The following is a 20,837-nucleotide window of genomic DNA, read 5'->3' as shown; positions in this document are numbered from 1 at the left end:
CATTTATGATAACTACCGGTATACACTCTTGTATGTAGAGGCATAACCAACGGCACATGCATGCAGTGGCCATGCAGTTGGCCTCCACCACGTCTGATAATCAGATAGTAATACATTTAGCTCGTCTATTGGCTTCTTCCCATGCAACTAAACATTAATTCCTCTTTCCTTTTGTCGTTGAGAATGATATGTCCGATTAAGTTCTCTGTATTCTATGGCAATGGCCGCAAGGAGTTGTGTAAGGACGATGACTACAATCAAGCTACGACTTAAGCTACAGATATCGCTAAACTGTTTGTCATTGAGAGCTCAGAGGTGCATGGAGGAGAGATACTGAGGTCGTAGACAACAGAGTGATTATGGATTGAAGCCCCCATGCACTATAGGGCTTGGCAAATTATGCTAGCATAATTTTTGGAATAATAGGGAGACTTCTAGCAACTAGCATAATTGAGGTACTAAATTAGCATAATTTGACCTTAGTTATACTATGGTTCGAGGGCGAGGTGTGGTTTATGTTGCCACATTGATGTGAAGTGATGTTCAATCGTTCTAAAAATGTCCCTGAGGTAATACTTCTTCGTACTCATGACTAGGCTCAATATTATCCATTGCTACTACCGTGGTGACGATGGTGGTAGTGTGTTCATTGTGTCTTGGTATCCGTGTCTGCTCATAGGCAATGTTCTTATTGAGCACTGGAGCATGAACTTCGTTAGGCTGCTCAATTCCTGGCAATGTTGATGACAAATCCACTCTTCCATCTGATACAACAACATCATCTAAATTAAAGAGAAATAGTAAATATAATAAACAAAATTGTCAACAGTTTACCTTTGTGGTTCCTTAGTTTTTGTTTCACTACGACAACAGCTGTTAAAATGGCAATGACTAAGAGTAGGAGTAGAACTACCACAGCAGTCACACCTGAAGACACTGTATAACATAATTATAGGGTATAAACAGCCAATCATACTAGACAGTTAAGCCTGCTTAGCATATTTTATTACTCACCTGCTATTGTATAAATAGAGGGTGGTTGAATAGACTCAGGAAGAGATGACGATGGTGAGATGTCAGTAATCGTGTCATTAGCTGTGAAGAGAGTGGTACTACATAACTATAATAGATAATGCTTGGTACACAGACCATTTACCTTGCGAAGGAGGTCCGACTAGTTCATTGGAAGTTCCATTGAGACTGCCCTCCACATTGCTTCTTGGTGTCACTGTAAACACTAACTGGTCTTGATTACTGGTAGAGAAAGTGTAGTTAGTGTCGATGATGTCACATGTTGACTCCACCAGTTGTCTTCCAGGGACACTGTGTACATCCACACAATACTGTATGTCTGGCTCAGCTGTGGTGAGGTCTAGAGAGAAGGGAGGATCCCAGGTGAGAGTCACTGAAGTAGAGGTCACCATGTCCAGTGTCAGTCCAGTAACAGAGCCCAGTGGACCTAAAGTGTTATAATGTAAAGCTATTATAATGATAGCAGGATACCTTGTACTAACAACAGAGCATCACATGTTTGCACAAACTGCGCATCTCCTCCCACATCAAGCACAGCCCTACACTGCACCACAGTGTTGTTGTATTGGCCTGTTGATGGAATGGACAGTCTTGCTGGAGTATCACCAGACGGTAGGGTACGAGTTACATCAGGTGGAAACGCATCATCAGCTGGGTACATTCCATTGATCCCCCAACTGTGACTTAGGGCACCAGGGTACAAACACTCAAACACTGCCTTCAGGCCTTCAGCTTGTATCAATGATACTGGCCGCACTGTGAATTCCTGAAACCGTGCTGTGTTAGATTGTGATCTCATTTAGCCACTCACACATTTCAATAAGTCTACTTACCAATGCTTCCATTGAGAGCTCCGCCAAGATTACTCTTAGGTGCCACTAACAATGCATACGTTGAGCAGGGGTTGCTAGGGGAATAGGTGTAGCGTTCCTCAATAATACCACACTCAGAGTGTAGTAGAACATCAGTGGCACTATCGTACACATCCACACAATACTGTATGTCTGGTTCAGCTGTGGTGAGGTTAAGAGAGAAGGGGGCATCCCAGGTGATTGTGATGTTGGTACTTGATGACTGAGCATGGAGGTTGGAGACAGCTGAAAGAGGACCTGAGAGGAACGGGGTACAAAAACAAGCTATTTAATGTTTGTGACTACCTTGTACTTGCAAGGTAGCATTTTCTGATAATTCAGATATGAACATTTGTCCGTCTCTAACGACTGCCTCACACTGCACCACAGTGTTGTTGCACTGCCCTGTGGCTGGGATGGTCAGTGTTCCAAATGGTAGAGCAACAGTCACATTGGGTGGGTAGCTATCATCTGTAGGAAACTCTCCATTGAATCCCCAATTGCGATTTTGTGCTCCAGGATACCGACACTCAAACACTGCATTCAGCCCTTGGGCCTGTACCACTGATACTGGTTGTATTGTGAACTGAGCTGCAAACATAATACATGTATACTACATAGAAACATAATGCACTGACTCCTCATGCACAGACAAACCTTGTATAGATGCCACAAGAGTTGTTGAAAGAATGAGCCATCTCAGATCCATATCGCTTTTAGAGTATTACCCCGTAAATGTAGAGATGTAAAGATCATTAACTAAACATGTATCATTCATGATTTCGATTGACTGTCAGTAGTGTGTCCATAATAGCGGGTTATTTTCTTATGGTGGATATTTAGGCATTAGACTCTGAATAAGAAAATTAAGCAGTACAAACAAATAGCTTCTACATGTGCATCGCTATTCTGAGCTGTACGAATAGAACAGAAATTAATGGGAATTCATACGAAAATTACACTAATACGTTTATACCCGCTCTATTTATTTATTAATAGTAGAGCCGCAGGGGGACATGGACAATAATAAATCTAGAAGACAAAACAAAGCTAAAAGTTCAGCAGCTATACCTATATCTATTATAGTGTCACCAAAATACTGTAAATTAATAGTTTATTTAATGGTCTTATATCTCTCATAGTCGAGATCCCCTTCCTTCTCCTCAGACTCTATTCCTACGGCTTGTTCTTCGAGGCCCTCGTGGGGTATTGGCTTCATGTCAAGGCTAGTACCAACATTGGTGAGGTCTCCTCCATTCTTGGGTTGTCCTGATCGATGCTTCACACAACAACTACAAGGAAAGAATCATTATTATGAGAGAGTGGTAAAGTTGTGCATTGAGATGGCATGCATGGCTTTACTACTATAACTATAGATATTGAGTTTTTGCCATTTAATATGATCCATGCACTTATTATAATAAAACAGCAGCCTCACCATGTGATAATAATCAGAAGAAGGACCAGTATTAAGATTAGTCCAAGAACAACCCCCACCGCTATACCAATGATCTGGTTGGTCGTCAGAATGGTGGTTGACTCCGTAGGCAGCTGTACACTAGCCACATTAAAGCCTAGGGCTGCGTACTCGTCACGGTGATCCTATAGGGGAGGGAGGTTCAACATAATTATATCGTAGCAAGGAAAGACTCTCACCAGTACAGCCGTTGCCAAGGCACTGCTGCTGAGGATGCCACCACCCAAACGAGCATACAAGCTGAAGCTGACTCTAGACTCTCCAGTGTTAGTGATGTCAGCAATGTAGAGGTTGTCAACCGTGAGAGTGTTCCTCCTGAAACAAGAGTGTGTGCATGTGTGCATGTGTGTGTGTGCATGTGTGTGTGCATGTGTGTGGGAGGGGGGGGCAGGCTATCAGTGAGTCACATAATTAATGCAACTTTGTGTATTATTCTCTTGTGATTTTATTCTTCGTCGTTAATACAGTAGCTGTATGAATCAATTCACCTCGCTCTTGCCTGAGGGTCCGGGAATACTACGAGACACTCATTTTCCTCACAGTAGCCATTGACAGCATCTGCTGTGGCTTCTCTGAAGCGCCTCTGATTCTCAGGAGTGAACTTGAGGAAAAGGACTCACTGACAGTACAAAATATTAATTTGTGTAGTTATTACCGTGGAAGGAGTAAATCCGTTGATCTCCACGACAACGGCATTAGGAATAGCATCAGTAGGAATAGTATCAGTGTCATCAGGTACAGTCGTCACTGGTGGTGCAGCAGTGGTGGTTAGCACATCCTCTGTGTGTGTGTGTTGTATATAGGTAACTGAAACTAGCTTCTGGCCCGGCATGAATGTATGACAGCATGTACGATGTGATAATGTGATTTACGACAAAATATTATGTCATCTGAGCTCTTACTGTATATATACTGATTTTAAAAATTAAGTTGAATCCGATATGACACTCCAATCATTCTGATATAGTCTATTAGGATTGGGTGTACTTACCAGCTTCACACACTCCCTCCACTAGTAGTGTACCAGCCGGACACTCACAACTGTAGTTACCCTCAACATTCACACAAAACATGGAGGGTTCACAAAGGTCAGGGGCAAATATGTCCAGAGCTGCCACCAAACACTCGTTGATATCTGTGAATGGAAAGAGATTTATATTGAGCCATAATTACATAATTCATACATAATTTATTATGGGTACTGTATAGCATCGTACTTATATATATACATAGAAACTGTGTTGCACAACACCCCCTCACCAGTACATCTCCTCCCAGGCAACAGCTGGTATCCCTCACGACACGAGCATTCGTAACCTCTCTCCAAGTCAGTGCAGATCTGCTCACATGGATTCTCCTGACACTCGTTGATATCTGTGAAGGGTGGTGAGGGAAACTCTTATTCATGTGCAACACAGTGGGAGCCTCATATATAAAATAATATAGGTCTGTACAATAATGGCTTCGATTTATAATTATTACTATACATCCCATTAAAGACAACATCTGTTCCCAAAGCACAAAGTTGTTTTTCGACAGCTTTACTAAACTTACTTGTGCAATTCATCCCATTGGACGCCAGTTCGTAACCAGGGAGACAGCCGCATGTTTCCACTCCGGATAATCTCACACATGATTGGACACAGCTGTTACTAGCATCACACATCGCTATTGGGTCAACTGCATGTATAAATAAATGTAGAGGGTAAAATAAATTTGCAAAGATAAATAAGAGGTTTATGATAGCAGTACATGGTCATAATACCTTGGCAGGTTCTGTTGTCAGTGTTGATGGTGTAACCTTCCTCACAGCTGCAATCAAACCCTCCAATCGTGTTGGTGCAGACTTGATGACAACCACCATTGAGCAAAGAGCACTCGTCAATATCTGAAGGAAGCAAGGGGATAAAATTAGTGTTTTCCATAGCAATCATAGATTTGCATGGCCATGGGGCCCGAAAGTAATTGCAAATTTAAAGAGCTACTATACATAAATGCTATTTCAATGCAACCCTGAAAATGGACATATAATTATAAAATTAAAGGTCGTTTTCGAAATAACTCATCCACTTACCTATACATTGTGTTTGACTAACGAGCTCGTAACCAGGGTAACAGGTACACTCGAAGCTTCCCGGTTGGTTGACACACAGTTGAGCACAACCATGGATACCATTACACTCGTCGATATCTGAGGAGATCAATGCATTACAAGGAATTACAATTAGGTCACGATAATTAAATACGTAGTTTTGTGACGACTATAATTATAATCTCATAAAATGTAATACTCCCAAAGCCAACCATGCACACACTGAGCATGCACATAGCTATATACTACATATACAAATTGCCAGGGTGTGCATGCTAGTCAGAACATACAATGTAGCTCTACTACATAACTATAACAATTTCCTGGAGGAGGGTGATAGCTTACCAGCGCACTTTGACCCGTCTCCAAGATACCCTGGAGGGCATGGACCACACATGGCCCCCACTCCTGGAGCAGGGACGTCAACACAATCCACACCCATGAAACAGTCAAAGTTGGCACAACCATCGACATCATCCTCACAGAAATCACCCTCCCAACCTGAAGCAGTGCATTGTGTGCATGCATGTAGGTAACTTCTAATACTATATATATTGTTGCAATATCAGTGGCGGTTCCATGTTCAGTTCATTAGGTTTGTATACAAACTACCCTTCCAGTTAGCAGATAAAAATATTTGATTCAAGCAAGCTATAGCTAGCTATAATTATACTGTCATGACAACACAGTCTCTCTCTGCATGATTGGGTTGGGCTGGCTATACTAGCCTAGTGAGCTAGTTTAGATCAGTTGACTGTATAGGGGCTTGAGCATCTCTCTGGTTTCTTAGACAAGTATGCAAGTTGCAGCTCCTGTACATATAGCTATTGATAAGGTGCACCATACCTTGAGGGCATACACAGTTGGAGACGACAGTACTGGCACTCTGATCCACCACTCCCTCCAGTGTGCAGTTGCCATTATTCTCACAAGCACAGATTACAATCTATGGGTAAATGCAAAAACATAGTGGCACCTCATTGCAGCAATAACTTAAAATAATTATGGTCTAACACTCTTGTTGCTGCAAGCCACAAACCTGCACTTCCAGAGTTGACCCAGCATCCAGCTCATCAGTGGCCAAAAACACAAGAGAAATATCGGCAATCGCATTAAGTTCCAACCTGAAGGTGAACTCCATTGTATAGTCACCCTTAGGGGTAGGCAGTAGAGTGGCCCCAGCTGGCAGTCCATCCACCAGCGTAACATTGATACTGCCCTTGTCATCAGTCACATTGAACACCAGTACAGCCTCTACCCCCAGCGTAACATAGAGGCTCACAGGGCCGTAGATGAGAGGAGGGAAGTTGGCTGTGGGTAAAGGTGACGATTGCAATGTAGCAGTAAGTAAGTGGTTGCTGTAATTTACACATGACTGTATATACTGACATAACTTAATAATAGCCTAAACTTTAATCTCAAGCAGGTACGTAAATTAAGGTGTAAGTGGACAGATTAACAGTAAGTAGTTGCTGTAATTAAGTACATAACTTACATGATCTCTAGACAATCAGCTATCTATACTTTAACTTAATACGTATGCTTTAAGCTACTTATACAAACAAATCGAGACACATTGAATGAAATGTAGCCAGGTATATAACAGGTTAAGCTGCACAAATGACAAGCTTTACACGAGGCTAGAGATGATGTGACAGCACTAAATCCTTTAGAACACACTTAGCCAAAATCACGTGTTTTAATGTTTCACTTGGATAAAACTCTTAATCTCGGCTACGCGAACACTTATACCCATGAATTTAATATCGCATGCATGCATGCTGCAAAAAGGCTGCTATTTTGAAAACCTTTCTTAGTTATTCCGCGAAAATACCACGTACATAATTTAGATAACATAATATCTAGCAACTTCAGCTTATCTAAAAGTAGTCATAATTAACTTAATATTATAACTTGAGTTTTCAAGTTACTTATACAAATAAATCGAGACATTGAATTAATGAAATGGATAGCCATGCAGGTAAAAACTTGCCTAACAGGTCAAGCTGTACAAAAAATAACAAGTTGTACACAAAGCTAGAGATCACGTGACAGCACTAGAACCCATGCACCTAGCCAAAATCACGTGTTTTAATACCAGCTCACTCGGATAAAACACTTAATCTCGACTATACGCGAACATTTATACCCAATATCGCATGCATGCATGCTGCAAACAAAAAAGCTCAACTAACGGTTATTCACACACACACAAAAAAAAAGTGTACGGTAGTTAAGATTACTCACTGGAACATAATTTTAACGTACATGCTTGCTTCTCATCTTCATCAATTATGGAAATCATCGTCACGGTTTCAAGGCCGATATTGATGTCTCCTGTTTCTATAGAGTCAAAAATACACTCGACGTTGTCTCCACACATTTGAAGCACTTCTGCTGATGCATTGGCTACCACTTCATCCAGGTAGGGTGGATCGTGGTCAAGGACAGCAAAGTCTGCAGCAGTCATGCCATCAGGATAAGTAAAGAGAGACTCTGAAGCATCCACTTGCCCTGTGAACAATAAGTTAGTTAGTCAGGATATGCTCAGGTCATAGGTCAATAGCTCACATGACAGTCCCACTTGATGTAGTATCCGAAAGGAAAATTCACTAATAGGCACCATAGTTCCGTTTCGGAATACGACATCGTCAGTGACATTACCGTTGTAGTTCCCAACCATTCCTGCATATAAAATAAACTCTTAATCAATGACCTACTGTATTTTCGCCAAATTGAATGTGCATACCTAACATTAATACCACCATACAAAATTACCCACTACACTGTAACAGAAAGAGCTCTCAGCTAGTATGTACTCTGTTCACACAAAACACAGCTATGAATGTTATGTACCTCTAGTTAGTCCACGGAAGGCATCAGGGATGATAACTGTGAAGGTGAGCATGCTCGAGAGATTCACCATTAATCCCATTCCATTCGGGAACGTGGCCAAAATGGAATTGGAACTGCTTCGAGATACAGAATAGAGGTCAGTGGATATAAAAGAGCTGACGTTGACCAGCTGGTCCGTTACATCTTCTCCACTGATTAGGATCTCAAGTTGTCTAGACGCATTCAGGCGTATCTATTTGAGGGAAAATCATTGTGTAATAGAATTCACACATAATAAGTCAATTCAATCAATTAAATTCCCCTCACTGCATACTTCAACAGGAGTGTCCCTGCTCATAGCGAAAGCGAAACCACCTAATTCAGTAGCCAGAGAATCTGTGATTGGTTGCATACGAGCTTGCACCCAGAACGTGGTGTCATCAGTCTCCAACTCCAGTAGAATGTACTCTCCCCAACCGTTAAATGTGAACTTAGCTCCATCAAGGTTGGTGAGATGAGGATCACCCGTACAGAAGGCTGCATGTGTGTGTGTGTGTGAGTGTGTGTGTGTGTGTGTGTGTGTGTGTGTGTGTGTGTGTGTGTGTGTGTGTGTGTGTGTGTGTGTGTGTGTGTGTGTGTGTGTGTGTGTGTGTGAGTGTGCGCAGACAATTACATGATTATAGAATAGATAACTCCGCACTTTACTTAGCTGAACAGGTGGATACTTGTATAAACTAGTAAACATTTCTAGCACTCACTTCTTCTTGGTGGGGTATAAGTGGCACAGGTCACTGAAGGTCGTCTAGTCCTGTACAGTGTGTCAGCTTCACCTCCTATGCTGCATTTGTGACGCAAGTTGTAATCATCATCAAGAAAATCTCTTGGGAAGAAGCTAGGACTATACGCCACCACTCCACTGATACCACCAACATTGTTGAGAGCTCCACTGTTCTGTCTGTAATAAAAAGAAAATTAAAGAAGTAGCTAACGAGTACCCCGGCATATGACCCTCTTACCCATAGCAACAGAGAATGGTGTTCCTCTGGGGAAATCTCTGAGTAACACAGAACTGCCCAGCATACACAGGGTCCAATGTTAACTCAAACATATCAATAAAACTATAAGCGAAGTCTCTTGATGCTTGAGCCAAGTTGCAAGGGCATCCATCCTTTAGTGTAGTTTTGTCAATGATGTCACCATACAAGGTATCGTTGTTGATAGTGCTTGTACATTCTGCACGTGCCAATTGCGTGGTATCTTTAGACCGGCCGACAAAATAAACCTCATTATGATAACGTGATCCTCTAGCAAGGCTGGAACATGCAATCATCTCGCTCATGGGAAGGTTTGAAAGACGATGATCGTGGAAGGAAGGTAATTCTTTGCTATCACTACCAAAAAATGAGGCCGGATTGATGTTGTAGCCGATGGTAGAATAGTCATCATCCTGCGACTGACCCCATTGCAAATCATCACAGATATACGTGTACACAGCAAACGTTACTACACCATCAGTTATGATAATGGCTTCAAACGAATTCTGAAATATAAAAAAAGAAATTAATCAATGTTGATTAGTACTCCATTAGTAATTGAAGGCATTCTTCTCTTAATAAAGGACATGCACCTTTTACAAAAAACTAACTGATCACAACCTTTAATTCACTTATTCTGAGGCTTGAAACATTTTTGCTATTCAAGGGATGAATTCTTGATGCTAGTTATGGGCACCCATTATAGGCCATCTACTATCACACACAACAATTCTTAATGAACTCTAGCTTATGCTATAATTATATAGGCCCTGTACGTATTATTTAGAACACACCTAGCCAAGATTAAGTGTTTTAATCTGCGTGCCGAGGGTGGCCTCGAGGTTAACGTGGTGCTCGAGGCACAGCCGAGTGCATTACGTAACCGAGAGGCCATCCGAGTGCACTAGCATTAAAACACGTGACTTGGCTAGGTGTGTTCTAAAGGATTTAGTGCTGTCACGTGAGCTCTAGCCTTGTGGCAGCTAGCACCAGCATTAAAACACGTGACTTGGCTAGGTGTGTTCTAGTGCTGTCACGTGAGCTCTAGCCTCGTGGCAGCTAGATTTAGCTACAGTTGCTGGTGGCTAGCTAGCTAGCTAGATGTAATAGCAAGTTTTAGTAGGTTTGTAGATCCAGTAACTGATGCAAAGGAGAAGGAGATACGATCTAAAGCTATCTGGACTGACTGGGCATGTTTTCGACTTATTTCTCCTGCTGACCAACAGTCCCGATCCCACTACTGGATATGCCTCCAGCTGATCTGGCTTACTGGATGGGAAACTTTGTGCGCAAACTATATGGCAATGAGTATCTGGTTTGCTCTTTTGGAAAGCTATGATATTCGAAGCACCTTTGATGAAACGATTATATGGATCTGGCTTAGGTACAGGTATGTACATCTTCAAAGCAAGCTGAGCCTATTTTTCCAGACGAAAAAGCGATGCTATGCTATGGTCAAGTCAAGTCAGCAATTCGGTACACATGAAACAAGTCAAAACAATAACATTAACTTTCTAATACTTTTCAGCTTTGCTTTTGTACATATTCAATCTGCTTGTATAATTATGATGACATTCAGATTCAATCTGCTTGTATTATGATTGTTTGATAAAAAGTGTGTATTAACAAACCAACTTAATCCACACTTAACAACTTAAAGCACACTTAAGTGTGGATTAAGTTATTTAATCCATGGTCACCTGACTACTTTCAGATAAGCTGATTGGCTGGAGATCATGTGATCAGCACTAATATCATATAGTAATACACCCTCATGCATGCACACAGCACTCACTCTTCCCCTGTCTGTTGCAGTGTGAGGATACGGAGGAACGCCCCTCCAGGAGGCTACTAGCATCCAGGTAGGTTCAAATAGTTCAGCATCGATGTATTTTGAAATGAAAGAGCTCACATTATGCATAAAATCTGGATCCCCGGTAGCACCACCGTACACTCTGTATGTTACGCTAGACTCAGGGTCTCGGCCATCGTGGTCATTCCAGAATGGAACGAGCAAATTTGATTGGCTGATTCTGGTATCGGATGTAGGGAATTGTTCTTGTGCTGTACCAAGTAAGAGAGGTGGAGTGCCAACAGTCAGCATGCCATTCGTGCAGACCTGCAGGGAAAAAGTACGTCCATTCAGCAAAACTATAATAGTCATTGTATACGTGAGCATGTGTGCATGTGCGTTTGGACAAATTAAGTTAATCAGACATTATTTTAAACTCACATGAACGTATTGGTGTGCTGAAGCTCCAAAGGGAATACCAGTACTCGAGTAAATCCGCTGTGAACATCCATCATCACTATCAAACAATTCCACAGCATCATCAGGAAAGATGGGAGGAAAGAAGTCGACGCCCTCCACAAGAGCTGAAGGGAGAGATAGGATGAGCATTTCAGCTTATTAGATAAGCTCACTCTATAATTATAATTCATGAGTCTGGCTGGGTCAAGTGTTGCACACAGCTAGTGCTAGTTTATGATTAGGACTGATTTTATATACAAACTCTATAATTATAGACAAAATTAACGAAGCAAGGTATATAGAGTTGCATATGCACTTACCTTCAGTGACAACGGTAATCTTTACACTGTCACCGCCATAGATACACGAAACACTTCCAAAGAAATCTCCCAGAATATTGAGAGTGATACCATTCTCGAGTGTAGTGACTATAAAATCTTTACGACTAACATCTGAAGTGAATTCAATTTCTTTTTTTGACTTCGGGAGGTAAATTTTCCAGAACAACGTCCCAGCGATAATCTCAAGATCCATTCGTGTAGGATTGATATACCACAGGCATTCAAACGATCTGGCTGTATTGATCATTGCACTATCCATAACTTGTTTACGATCACCGTCAGGCTCAATTGCAAAGAGAGATAACCGAGCAATAAAAAATGATTGCCCTGAGGAACCAATAAATAAAGTACCTAGCACTGCCCTAAAGGTGGAGCTAGCCGTTGACACAGTGGATTGAAAATCATCTGGATCTCTGGCTTCACAGATAAACTCCATCCCATCTAGCAACTCAATGAGGTCTTTGTCCAGTTCAAAATCCAATCTCACAGAGCTGTTAGTGTCATCCAGGTAGGTAGGCATGATGCCCAGTGATGTGTAATTTCCCGGGAACACTACGGGGGCATTTGAATTGCTAGCGGTACAAGTGAGAGAGGCGGTTGTATCAGGAGAGTTAGAACTGAGCACAGTCAGGACAGGTGGGTAGAGAGTGAGTTCAGGTTCTGTGGGGAAATATTTAAGACACAATTATATAGCAATGTATAATTATGTTCCAATGATATCTTCGGCAATTAATGAAATACACAAGCAAACTAAAAGCATTTGCCTTGTTAATAGGTATACACTTCAAAGAACTGTCTGTGTAGGATGATGTAACGTACATCAAAAGAAACCACTAAAATATGTAATACAAATTCCTCAGCCACTCAAACCTTGGTGCCATTGCTGAATTACCTTTATAATTGGGTGTTAAAAAAGAATTATCCATTCTACATTAATTTTGTGCTGTTCATATAGCTTAATATTATTTTACGTATTTCCCTGAACAGTGCCATCAATATTAGGTTTGAAACACACCTCTAAATATTATATTATTACATGAAGTTCAGTCGTAAAGGAGCAACTTTGTTGCATGCATGCCTTTTTGTAGATTTACTAGAAGCTATAAGGTCTGATATAAAATGATATACTTACTTGACTGGAAACCACTCCCCTAGCTTCACATGCACCCTGGAGACTGGCAAGCTGCTGCCGTGTTGAGAGTTGTCCCGTTGGAATGCAATTAGAACAAACCACAAAATGCATAATGCGTGGGTGATATTGCTTCAGCCTCGAGAACAGACCGCCAGTGATGTAGCTACTTACACTCGAGGCCGATAATGTTTTGTGCAGTAATAGTTATAGCGTGTGGCGGTGCATAGTGACGTTTGCATTCTTGTGGGATGTCACGCTCTGGGACAACTCTCAACACAGCAGCATGCCAGTCCCCAGATCGCATGTGAAGGGGACTAGCTTCCAGTCTATATGTACATGCATGGTATAGCAGAGCCGGAGGAGCAAATTGAAAGTTGTCTGGCTGGATTTTTAATGGAAGGGGTTCCGGGGATTCCTTCACGAACATTTTTTTTAATGGTGCTCGCTGTCACATTCTGGTGCGTTGACATGATGTTATAGGCACCAATGTTAGAACACTGAGAGAAACTCAAATGTAGTTTGGGATTGTCTGGTTTGCAGCAGATCTATAGTTGACGCTTTAAAATAAAACAATACCCTGTAATGTTCATGGGGTAAAATATGCCAGATAATTGAATTGATACACCACGCCTTGATCCACCTAATTAAGGTTATAGGAAACAGTTTTAGGCCTCAATTTGTAGTTTCTCAGGCTATTATTCCTAAAATAGCAAGCGGATTGAGGCAATTATAAATATATGATATTCAATTGAAAACACACCCCTAACTTCCTCAATAAGCGGAAGTGCATAATTTAAACGAATTGATTATAGTCATAATGATAAAAAAACCATACTAATTTATCGTTTTCTTTTCTTTTAGTGCCTCTTATTTGAGGTCACGTGCATGATATTTAACTTGGAAAGCAATCAATTTCCAAGCGCGAGGGCCTGAGAAACTACAAATTGACTTTGCATGGCCTATTTAATTATTGCATGTATCCAGAGAACGAAAAAAGTTTTGCGGTACCAAACTTTATACATAATTATCTCAAAGCTAGAAAAGAAAATATGGACACTATACTCCAGCTTATTGTTGGTGCTGGTCTATACATGATTGTATAAAAATAAGCAACAGTTCATAGATAGGAGAAGGCTTAGCCTCCTTCACTAGCTTCCCCTGAGGAAGAGCGGCCTAGAATCGAGGCTAGAGAAAGCTCAGAACCAGGGAATTGCAGTATCCAATGGACCATGGCAAGGTATTAACCTATACTGGAGGGCCAGAAATAACCAGATCCTTCTTTTTCATTCCATAGAGAGCTCAGTGCTTGAAAACATACCATGGATTACTCAGTAGAGCAGAAAGAAAGCAGACTAAAACTAGAGCACTAAAGTGCAAACCCTCGGCCGGCTGGTGACATGGATATAAAGAAACCAGAAGAGTGTTATAATACAGTGCTTGTAGTGATGTATGACTGAGCTGTCTAGCACAGCAACTCAGAAACAATAAAACACTGGAGGCAGCTGCGTTTTAGTGGTACCATAGATATATGCACTGTGGATCACAGCAAAGAAGCCTGGAGTCTCAGAGAAGTATTGCTCCTGGAGTGTAAGGACTTGAGACATGCTACAGAGACTAGCTTTCTATTGTAGTGACCCTTTTCCATTGTTCCTATAGTCAAGGTGCCTCGAATAAAGGCCGCGTGTAGTTAGCTAGCAGTTAGCTCTTTAGCTTTTATTCGACGTACAACGAAATTTAAAACTACTACAATGTGTCCTTGTGGGATTGCAGGTTTTATAATGATATTCATATCGAAATTTGTATGCGTGGGATGCAAACAGCAGTGCAAACTTAGTGCACGTGGGCGTCAATCTGCGCATGCATAGAAGATAAACATGCCTATGTCCATAGTAACAGCTCAGAGGGGGTACGACAGGCGCGGTGCAGCTCAGGCAATTAGCCTTTGATTGAGCAATAATTATCCGTCCACGCCCCGCCCACGTCGTATGTTTTTGCTGAGAGTAATCAGTAGCTAATTGCTTGAGCTGCACCGCGCCTGTCATACCTCCTCTGGTAACAGCTGTTGCATGTTCATTAACAGTCACACCCATTTTCCATTTCCAGAAAAAATGTTGACTGTACACATTCGTTTCAATGAAAGTCTTATATATGCACTAAAAAAGTAACCTAGAAAGATATGCTGATGTTTGCAATGATACACACCAGAGTAGAGAAGAGTATAAAAGTGTTGAACAGTATTTGCCCCATTCTGTGTAATCATTTGCGGCAACGCAAACCACAGTTTACTCAACAACACTATTAAATTTAACAGTGGTGACAGTGAGTGTTTGGCACTCTTACGTACCTATCTTGATACACATCAAAGCATAATTATATTGAACTGAAACTTTGTACTGTGATGTGTAGGGACAAAACCACTACAAATTCCACAGCCATTCAGACTCCTATAGCCAGACTGAGTGCTGAATTACCATTAATTGGGTCTCTTAAACTGAAAAGAATTATTAATTTTTAAGCATTTGTGTTGTTTTCATAGTAAAGTGGCTATAATTATTGTAGTCTTGAGCCCTGTGAGTAGTATGCATTTCTTAGGCTGCACCCTCTCCTAATATACATACCTGTGTTGCGAACCCAACACACCCAGACTCCTGTAGCCAGTGCTGAATTACCTTAATTGGGTCTCTTAAAAAAGAATTATTTTAAGCATAATTACATTTGTGTTGTTTTCATAGTAAAGTGGCTATTGTAGTCCTGGGCTGCACCCTCTCCTAATATACATACCTGTGGTGCGAACCCAACACACCCTAGATATTGTGCAATCATTACGTAGATTTATACTCCCTGAACACATACAACCCATAATTATATACATCCAGATATAATATATATATAGCTAATAATTATACGTAATAGTTATACCACCAGGGTTCTAGGGATTTTTATGGCACTAAAACCACCGAGCTTTATAGGGTGCAGCCCAGGGCAAGGTGGTTATACCTAGTCTTGTAGTTTTTTGTACAGAGCTCGATCATTGGATCAAAGGAAAAACTATGCCCCAGACTAGGATCTACAACTGTAGTAGTTTAATCGAATCCAGGCTGATTAAAATACTGTCTGGTATTTATTGCATGTGTAATTAATCATAGGCGTGGTCCATATACACCCCATGTACTATCTACTATGTATATATGAAGCTTTATAGCCTAGTTAGCCTTCTCGACAACACCATAGAGAGGGACACAGCAAGCCTTCTCGACAACACAATTATGAATAGCAAAATCTGTTCGTAGAAGGTTGCTATTCTACTTAGTAGCTAGTTAGCTCTATACTAGAGCGATAGCTATACATTATATTGGTAGCTGCAAGAAGCTGCAAACTACAAACCATGCAGTTAATGCACCGTTTTACGCTCGTCTCTATGTGGATATTATTGGTCTCGTGGAAGTTCTCGAAGCATCACGTATAGCACTTGGCTTCGCCTCGAGCTACATGAGCTTCTCAAACTTTCTGCTCGACCAATAATATCCATCAATAGAGCACTCAGAACCATGCAGTGGCGGCAAACGCCCCCCCCTTTTTCTGGATCTTTTACTTACCAGTCTCAGCTCTAGCTAACAGGCTAGCTACGTTCTTTAATGTGTCTCTGTTGGTAATTATTGAAATTTTTTTCAGAAAAAAACAAGTGATGGTACGTGTAATGTTGGCCCATTTTAGGCTAGATTCAGAAATCACTAGGTCTACTTCTGTGGGGGTCCTCACACTGCGTGTCTGTCCGCATGTGCAAAATCCTAATTAGTTTAAAAGGGGTGTGGCTTCCGGCCCAAAATTGGACTGGATGTGATACGGGATTAATTGCTGTACATGCACTCTCCAGTCACTATTAGCACATCATAATTATATATTACTAGGATGTTTTTCGCGCAAGCATCCAACATAATTTATATAATATTATTATGCAAAGTTTGCGAATGCTAATAATAATTATTATAGAACAACATCACAATCCTTGCCAGATCGCAAAGTGTCAAATTTGGCTTCCCCACAAAGATTTTTCAATCGCAAAAAACATTGCAGTAATATACAGTATACATCATTCTGGTTTACCACAGACATAATTATACACAACTTACTGTTGACATCGATAACGAAGTTTGGCCGTAGTAGATATCTATAATCGTAACTGATAAAGTACTCTCCCTCATAGTCAAACTGGGTCCTGTTGATGTGCAGTTCAGCATGGTACGAAAATGGAGTGTTTGTTTTGAAACGGTACTCAAAAGATGGCTGTTCATAATAATTATATGTATCAGTAAAATGCACATAGAACTGATAACCATCATGAAAGTCATCAACAAAACCACTGTTAAAACCGGCGTGTGCAAAGCGGAGTACAATGTTTTCATGTACATCAGCTGTAGCAGAGGCTCCTTGGTAGAAAAAGATGTGAAAAGGATCTGAATGGAGAGAAACAAAATAATTATATAATGCAACTGAATCGAGTATAGGAAAAGAATTTCATTACATCTTCGAACTCTAGAAGAACAGACGTTGTCTAACAGCTAGATGTGTTGTATATATAGTAGGTAAATATACATAATATTATACTGTATGTGCTGCATTTACTGGAATGCAGAATATGAGGGCTGAGGAAAGTGTTTCCCTCTGTCCTGCACCTGTAGTAACCTTCCAAACCAGACTCACGTAGCCCCCTGGGTGCATTCAAGGTGGTGGAGCTGGGCCAATCATTCTGGATGTAGTTAGGTGGAATAAGCACTGCACCATTGTCAATCTCCAGAACGGGGTTCACATGTTGGCTAGTGTCTCTGCTAGTACACGTTACACTGTAGAGGCGGAGGGAGTGTTGTGTAAGTACGCATGTATTATAGGAATTACCAATTTATGCTAGCATAATTTTAGAATAATAGCGACAGGTTAAGATGTGGCCCTTTTAGCCGAATCTTTTTCTGGACAAGAACGTTTTTTGATTCAATAATTATATGCTTATATATATAATCATGAATTTTGTGAGCATAATTAAAGCATAATTAGTATAGGTATATGCTGGAATGATAGACAGAACCATGAGCAGAATAATATAGACAATAAAGTTAAATTCTCATATCAATATTATAATTATGTTAATCTATATACATTTGTCTCGTGTCTTACCTGATAATCCTCTCCCCGACATCATATCGAACACTAAATGGCTGACCTAGACCGAGCGTCAAGTCTAAAGTCAACCCATCGACGTAATCCAGCTGAATAGACATAGACACAAGCTCAGAATCTGGGGAGAAATAATAAATTATCAGCAAACTATGCATGCTTGTTTGCACTTAGATTTATCAGTCAAATTGACTATAATAGCCGCACATTGATTCTGCATGTTCACCTGTAGGTGCACTCCGGATAGTATTGACAGAATAGGTATAGGGTGACCCCTCTGGTCCAAAATACACAGCAGCAAATCCTGATTCTACAGCAAGGTAGCAGTCTCGAATGGAATTCCCAATATCACCAATGCATATTCCTTTACTCGCAAGAAGATCTTGATCACTAGTAGTCAGTTTGATAACCACAGATAATGTTAAACCAGGCGACTGGTTCAGTATTTCACCACCCGTAATGTTAACAGTGTTGTTTACATCCTGATTGTAACGGGAAGAGAGTGATAGCAGCTTGCTGGCATTGACAGTAGCAACATCAATGAAAGCAGTGAACTGAATCAAAAGAATCCCCTCATCGGTCCAATAATCAAGTTCTCTAATCCCTATATTATAGAAGTTTAAGTTCAATATCAAGTCAAACTCAATGGCGTTATCTGGTTCTATTCGAAGATTGAACGGAGCTCCAAGCATATCTGCAGTGTACATTTCCAAGCCCAAGGGCATAGTAGAGTTGGTGTCAATAAACTCGTTCATAACTAGCCGGAGATAATCTCTAGGATTCATGGTGATCTGAATGATGTTAGTACTGTAGGAATTGCAAGTACCCGCATATTCTGCCTGGAAAATTTCATTTGTGAGTGTACTTCTGAAAACAAGTTGGTTCAATATGCACGGTACATCAAACAACTGGTAGTTGTAGTAGTACTCATCGTAAAATGGATTCTCTATCAAGTTGTTAAAGTAGATATTCATGCTGACATCACTGTAAGAATAGTAGAAATCCACTCTGTTAACTGATACAGATCCTATATTAATGAAAGACACAACATTCAGGCAGCACAATTATAATATGGAATATTGCAAAGCACAATTAGAGCTGGTTCTTTATGACCGTTAAAAAGTGCTGAATCAGCTATGAGCCCCACCCACCCCTGTACTCCCCCTTATGCAATGAGCCCGTTTTATTATTATTTAGCGTTAATTACAATTCGCTAAAATTAGTACCGTTTATAATAAGGTAAGTGAAAAAAGCGCTTCAATTTGATACAAAAAAACCTACAGTTGAACGAGCATGCGCTTAAATAAAAACCGCTTATAATCAAGCAAGTGCTAATTAATAGACAATCCAACAGTAGACTGAAAGGATGTTAGAGAGAATTACGCGCTCACTACCTTCATCCTAATGGCCCAGTAGAATATAATCATGTTCTATAAAACTTTGGTGAAACATTTTTTGCAGGGCAGGGCCATAATTATTTTCTGCCAAATTGATTTGACATTCAATCAATGGTCTGGAGGGGACTATTTTTCTGCGAACCTTGAATGTATTTAGTCAGGAGCCCATAAATAGGGAGAAAGAGTGTCTAACTCAGTGTGTATATTTGAACTGCAGTTCTTGCAAATGGAAAGCAGCCTAGTTTGGTCATTTTAATAATTATGGTAATTCCATAATTTTTATTAAGCTGCTACTGAAAATCGAATGTTGTATGGCTTTGTGGTTATAGCCCACTATAATTATAGACTTTGTGTCTCTGCATTTTTTAATACGCCACGCATGCAGATATGTCTAAGTGATCAAATTGGATGCATACAAAAGCATATTACTAGAAGGTTTTGCGAGCATCAAACATTTGCGAACTTCGCGATGGTTGATCAATTCGCAACAATAAAATCCGCAAAACCTAAATTATTACTATAGTAAATACACACGATCCTTGCCAGAACGCAATAGTTAGAACGCAAAGGATCAAATTTTCTGCTGATTTGGCTCATTCACAAAGGTTTTCACTAGCAAAATATCCTAGTAATACGGTATAATTATAGGTTTGCGATCAGAGACATCAAAACCATATGCAGACTCTCTACGTATAACAAAAATATAAATAGTGCACGGGTAAAATAATACTATAATTATATACATAATTATAGATTTACTATAGGTAGAACAATAGGTCTATAGTAGTACAACAGGGGTGCAGGTGCCCGGCTCATAACAAATTTACCTTCTCTTGTGGACTTACCATCAGTTGGTGCCTCACTGGTCTGTCCTGAGCCTGGGCCAGGGGAGAGTCCAACAACCAACAGAGCCACAGCTATAAGAAACTTCATTGCAAGAGAACAGTCTCCTGCAGCGCGTTTAATGTTTTAGAGACTATAATATTATACGTAGCTGTTTAATAGCTATATAGCTATATACAAGGGGGTATATGATAAATTCCAATGTTTTTGAACCCCCTTATATTGAGGGGGAGCAATTATTATGAGTCATTAAATTATGGGTTTCAAGCTAAATTATTTATAGTTGACAGCTTTGTTTTTTGTTAATGCTCGGTTTGTATACCGGTGCACATGCATGACGTGATTTAAGACATCATGCAGGGTGAATATTACGAGACACCTAT

At 40.5% G+C, this 20,837-nt stretch overlaps 2 protein-coding genes across 2 annotated transcripts; both read right to left on the bottom strand.

The window, feature by feature from the left end:
- Nucleotides 1-211: 211 nt before the first annotated feature.
- LOC135352407 (uncharacterized) lies at nt 212-2,592 on the bottom strand. Its single transcript, XM_064551590.1, has 8 exons — nt 2,541-2,592; nt 2,262-2,474; nt 1,866-2,168; nt 1,504-1,809; nt 1,157-1,459; nt 1,015-1,095; nt 835-936; nt 212-782 (listed from the first exon to the last, which is right to left on the bottom strand). Exons 1-8 carry the CDS (start codon nt 2,590-2,592, stop codon nt 553-555), a joined length of 1,590 nt encoding a protein of 529 aa, XP_064407660.1. The 3' UTR covers nt 212-552.
- A 298-nt stretch (nt 2,593-2,890) lies between these two features.
- On the bottom strand, nt 2,891-20,619 carry LOC135334334 (mucin-like protein). Its single transcript, XM_064529488.1, has 27 exons — nt 20,457-20,619; nt 18,441-19,241; nt 18,215-18,335; nt 17,669-17,886; nt 17,176-17,499; nt 11,893-12,573; nt 11,555-11,697; nt 11,117-11,440; nt 9,304-9,827; nt 9,046-9,242; nt 8,622-8,824; nt 8,309-8,540; nt 8,024-8,137; nt 7,721-7,966; nt 6,492-6,763; nt 6,299-6,398; nt 5,798-5,953; nt 5,435-5,551; nt 5,126-5,248; nt 4,915-5,040; nt 4,621-4,734; nt 4,352-4,495; nt 4,016-4,140; nt 3,849-3,961; nt 3,540-3,675; nt 3,322-3,485; nt 2,891-3,175 (listed from the first exon to the last, which is right to left on the bottom strand). The coding sequence occupies exons 1-27, from the start codon at nt 20,542-20,544 to the stop codon at nt 2,998-3,000; spliced, it is 6,084 nt and encodes a 2,027-aa protein (XP_064385558.1). The 5' UTR covers nt 20,545-20,619; the 3' UTR covers nt 2,891-2,997.
- Nucleotides 20,620-20,837: the final 218 nt, after the last annotated feature.

The sequence above is a fragment of the Halichondria panicea genome, chromosome 1 (genome assembly GCF_963675165.1).
Source record: "Halichondria panicea chromosome 1, odHalPani1.1, whole genome shotgun sequence".
In the NCBI taxonomy this organism is placed as follows: domain Eukaryota; kingdom Metazoa; phylum Porifera; class Demospongiae; order Suberitida; family Halichondriidae; genus Halichondria; species Halichondria panicea.
The sequence above is the reverse complement of the archived record's forward strand: the minus strand, read 5'-3'. Positions and strand labels throughout refer to the sequence as shown.